This window comes from Plutella xylostella, chromosome 12, assembly GCF_932276165.1.
Source record: "Plutella xylostella chromosome 12, ilPluXylo3.1, whole genome shotgun sequence".
Lineage (NCBI taxonomy): Eukaryota > Metazoa > Arthropoda > Insecta > Lepidoptera > Plutellidae > Plutella > Plutella xylostella.
Genome location: NC_063992.1, coordinates 4,485,367 through 4,490,289, shown reverse-complemented (window position 1 = coordinate 4,490,289; position 4,923 = coordinate 4,485,367). Strand labels below are relative to the sequence as shown.

The 4,923-nt window shown below is 39.5% G+C and overlaps 1 protein-coding gene across 1 annotated transcript; it reads right to left on the bottom strand.

Annotated features, from left to right (window-relative positions):
* Positions 1-2,623: 2,623 nt before the first annotated feature.
* On the bottom strand, positions 2,624-4,533 carry LOC105384193. The gene is made up of 2 exons (XM_011554389.3): positions 4,231-4,533; positions 2,624-3,817 (listed from the first exon to the last, which is right to left on the bottom strand). Exons 1-2 carry the CDS (start codon positions 4,403-4,405, stop codon positions 3,330-3,332), a joined length of 663 nt encoding a protein of 220 aa, XP_011552691.3. The 5' UTR covers positions 4,406-4,533; the 3' UTR covers positions 2,624-3,329.
* Between the last annotated feature and the right edge of the window lie 390 nt (positions 4,534-4,923).

The window sequence follows — 4,923 nt, the reverse complement described above, 5'->3', positions numbered from 1 at the left end:
TAAGCAATGCTTATTGTAATATTGCTTTACTTACGTAGGTAGTTATTATTAACATGTTAATACATAATTTCAAATACGAGAAGGTAACTAGGAAATTAGCAGAAATGCAGATAAACATGATTTACCTATATGTAAACTAAGCTGGAGTAGAAAGGTTCTGGAGTGGAGACCCCGTGTCGGCAAACGGCGTGTCGGTCGCCCCCCAACCCGTTGGTCTGATGATCTGCGGAAGGTAGCGGGAAGCCGCTGGATGCAGATGGCGGGTGACCGTTTGGGGTGGCGATCGTTAGGAGAGGCCTATGTCCAACAGTGGACTACGGAAGGCTGAGAGAGAGAGAGAGAGAGAGAAACTAAGCCAGTGTTGACTCACTAAAGGGTTTTTAGCAATTTCTACTCTGTAAAAACTACAAATGGATCGCTTAAGTTTATATTAAACCTACCCTGTATACCTTACCTACCCATTTACTGACTAAACGTAGGTCATCCATAACACAAGAGAATATTATACAGCTGCTACGAATTATATTACTGCAATTAGCAGCATAATACCGTGTTAAAGAGTGCTTAGACTGTGCAATGGTACATGTGGAATTATAGTTTGTAATAAGACGGCATTAAGCCCGTGTAGTGGTGCAATAATAGTTGTAATAACATTTCGCCAAATCTAATCACAAACCTGAGGCCGCCTTCTTAGACTCGTATTCTAGAACTTTCTGAGGTTAACTCAAAAGCTAGAGTAGACTTGACATTAAAATTAAGTTTATTCAAAGAATATTCACATAAACGTAGACATAAATGCTAATTAATAATTAAAATATTACTAGTAAGTATTATGCAGACGTATCTGTAATTTCTTGTCATACGTTTCGATCGACATTTTATTAAGACGAACTCACATTTTGTACCCAAACTGTACCAACTCACATCAAATGACATTATTTTTATCTACTCAAGATTTGTTTATAATATAACCTATCCGTTAATTAATAATTAAGTAGCTAAATAAATAAAATTATTAAAACCAATCCTGAGTAAAATTCCATAATACGAGCCATAGACACATTTAATAAGCATTCGTCTGTGGTGGTGGAACACCCACCCATTTGAAGTGTAATAAGATGGGCTAGACTTTGGAAATTAACTGGGACCTACTTACGTATACGTTTTGAGAATGTGCATTGTGCATGCATAATGTATTAAACTCCATCGGCTTTATTATGAAACATTGAAGTGGTATTTTTGACTGTTTTTTTTTTCTTTTGGGTGTTTTTGATGTTTATGAGATTGGATAATTTCATATTATGAAAGTGTAGAATAGGGGACAATCATTTAATTGTTTATTATTTAATTCTACAAATATATAAATAAGTGTACAAAGGGTGGACTTAATGCTAAAAGCATTTTCTACCAATAATAATCGACGAAAGGAAAAAAAATACGTTGCCGTAAATAAAAGAAAAGGAAATTTAGTGCCAATTTCTCCATAACCGGTTATCTAACCGACAGGGATTGATTTATTAATTATAAGTACGGTGGCCTGCGCCTAAAAGTATACAGGCGGAGTTTTTAAAATAGCGATCCCTGATGATGAACCGACCAGCTACATCTGTTATAAATCCGGGGACGTGTTGTGTTTGTGTGTGATGTGTGTAGCAGTGGTGATTATGTGGATGTACTTGAGCAGCATGTGAGCTTAAGATCGTTATTTTAAAAACTCCGCCTGTATACTTTTAGGCGCAGGCCACCGTACTTATAATTAATAAATCAATCCCTGTCGGTTCAACGTACATTATAAGTCATCACTATATAAAATTCTTGACAGATGTGAAGTCAACTACTAACGCCTGGTTATGCTCTAACCGACTATGGAGAAATTGGCACTTAACCTCCTACCTCTACAGTCCAAAAGAATTACTTGATATCTTTGAAACTCCCGATTCCCTAATTACATGCAGTTATCGTGTTAGTCGTAAATTATTTCCACCTAATGAATGGCCGGGGGCGTCTACAAAGTTTTATCGTCTGCTTTAAACGTGAGAAGAGCATATTATGATTAACTTAAGTAATAAGAAGTTAAGTTCCATAAAGGAAATCAAGACCCTCCTGCCACTCTTTCGACTATTATAACAATTAATAATAATTCTCACCCAATCGGATGCTTTTCAATTAATTGGCAATTGACCCAGAATTTTTCAGCCATTTTACAGTAATTATAGGTCAAATTGGCTAAAGCTATAAAAGTCATAAAGATTTTGTGACGGTAGTTTAGATGGAGAGATAAATCGTTGTTCAACTGTTTGACCCTTGGTCTGGCGAGGCTAATAATAGCAGAGTAATAAAGATTAAATTATTGAGATAGGTAGGTATGGTACGAGATGATTAGTACCTATTAACTCTTCGTGGTAAGAGTTGAAAAGTCGTATTATTAAAATAAAACCAGTACAAAATTAATGTAAGTTGGTACCTATTTTAAGATTGCGTGAGTATGAATTTAGAATATGAACGGATCTATATTTAGTTACTTCTCAATAAATTTCAAGAACTGAAAACGAGTGATATCAAATAACCAGAGAACATCGCGTTTGTATAAACCTGTAATGTAAAAAAAAAACTCATAAAAGAGCTGATTCAGTAACTTTATCTGATGTGCAGCCATTAGTCTGATTGCCGTGTCAGACTCGCCAGCCGTCCACGTTCCATATCAATCTTATGTACGTTCAGAAACCAACTATTTCTGTACTCCATCCACCATTCAGACAGACACTGAATTAGCCATTTTCTGACCGTTCTATTGAATAAAACACTCGTTTTTAATGAAAGTGGATTTTAATAGACATATTTATGAGCAATGAAAGTGATGTAGGTAGGTAGTTAGGTACCTACGTTATATCTGAAGTATCGTAGCTATGTAGATGTCTATCGGCAAAGTTAGAGCGTCCAAGGTAGAACTTTCCTTATTGTAAAATGTATTTGGAGTAATGGATGGCGCCCTGAACTCACAACTAACTACCATAAGATAACATAATCCATGACACATTATTAACAAACCGCTTGAACAAATGTGTAACTATATTTATTTATGGTACTTACAACGTTACAACACATCAAGTACCTAAACAGTAGGGAGATGCGAGGCGTACCTACCTAACTACCCACTTTTTCCAGCGCTATGTTACTTTCAATGTAACAGAGGGCCTGGTGCTCTCCTTCACTCATACCTATCTAAGAAACTAAAATAAATATTTAATAAAATATCTGCCCCAGCCGGGTATCAAACCCGGGACCCTCGGAACCACAGTCAGCGCTTAATCGCTGTTTACACCATTCACTTAATTCTTCTGTTCCTCTTTACAACTGAAAGGGTCAGAAGTGATACTATCCGGATCATGGAACACTATCCCTCTGACCAGCTCCATCACTTGCATACGAAACTGAAAGTTTTGCGTCTCGCTCATCATTCCCATGTACCCCTGTAGCGAGAGCAGGAAGCATCTATCTGTGTCAGTGTCAGCGTCAGTTGGGACCATCCGTCTCGGTTGAGAGTCGCAGAAAGGTTCAATCTCTATGTATTCTCTAGGTTGGGAGGCGATGGGGGGCGCTGGTGACGCGATGGCTCCTTCGGCCTCTACTTCTTCCACATCTATCTTGTCATCTTCGTCGGTGCCTTCTTTGGCCATTTCGAGGAACCACAGCATGTCCAGGAATTTGGTTCTCCTCCGCTTTCCTCCCGCGTCCGAGGGAGCCCGGTCCTTGCGGCGCTTCCTCTCCCGTATGAAGTAGTCTCGAAGGTGCTTCCATTTCTTTTGCAGGTCATCCACTGAAAAGAAGATTGAGATCTTATTTGATTCTAGCATTGATCAGGTAAAGCTGTATACTTTTTTGCACACTAATTATTGTAAATCCAGGTGGTCGTAAATGTGATTTAGTGAGCCGAAAGGGTAGGGTATCAACCTATCAACTGTTGAAATAGGTAGTTACTTACCTACTTATACTAAATTCTCATGAATTGTACCAAACATTTTTAACACCCTGTATAAACATTTAAATTGAGGACCTCCTCGTAGTACTCATGTAATGTTATTCCTACAGAGAGAAATGCAAAATATCAACACTAACAAACGACACGCATTGATGACTCAACGGCTCAAAGCAAAACAAAGCGCTGCTGCGCGAGTCCAAACGTCGTAAGTAACTTGGCCGATAAGGCTCAACTTCGCACGTACAACTTACCGGTTTCTTGTCTGCGCCTAATAGTTAATGAGTGCCACTCATTCGCATAGAGCACCTCTGCGATCTCCAACCACGCCTTCTGTCGCTTCGGTCTGCCTGCATGCCCTTTTTCTTTGGCTGTCCATAAGCAATCTCTGGCCTGTACTTCTAGAATGAACTGTTCCGTGTCGAACATGGCCGCGGCGACGGTTGAGTGAAACTGTTTTGACGCAGCCGAGAGTCGGCGGTAGACTAGCGCGTCGTTCGATCGGCGGGCGGAGTTGCGCGCTACGTTGCCGCGGCGTCCGATGCGCGCGTCATCTACTCACACTCGGCTCACAGCACGGTTTGACAACGTCGCGCGGTTTACCCGCCGAGGAATTTCGGGCGGAGGAACGCGTAGCTTAGAGAGGGTATCGCGAAACGAAGTAACATTTATGAAGTAATTCATATAAACTTAGAAAACTTTAACAGAGATCTTTTTGCATTAGACTTCGAAGCTTTAATTAGTTGCTCTACAGTGGATTTGGCAGTAAATCAATTTAACATCTTAATAACATCACTCTTTGATAAACATGCACCTGTTAGATCCATTAGGGTTCGAGAGGGTCAGTCTCTCCCGTGGGTGACTGACTCTTGCAAGCTAATGATTGACTTACGTAACAAAGCACATGAGAAATTTAGACTAACTAAATCCGATGAACATAAAAAGCA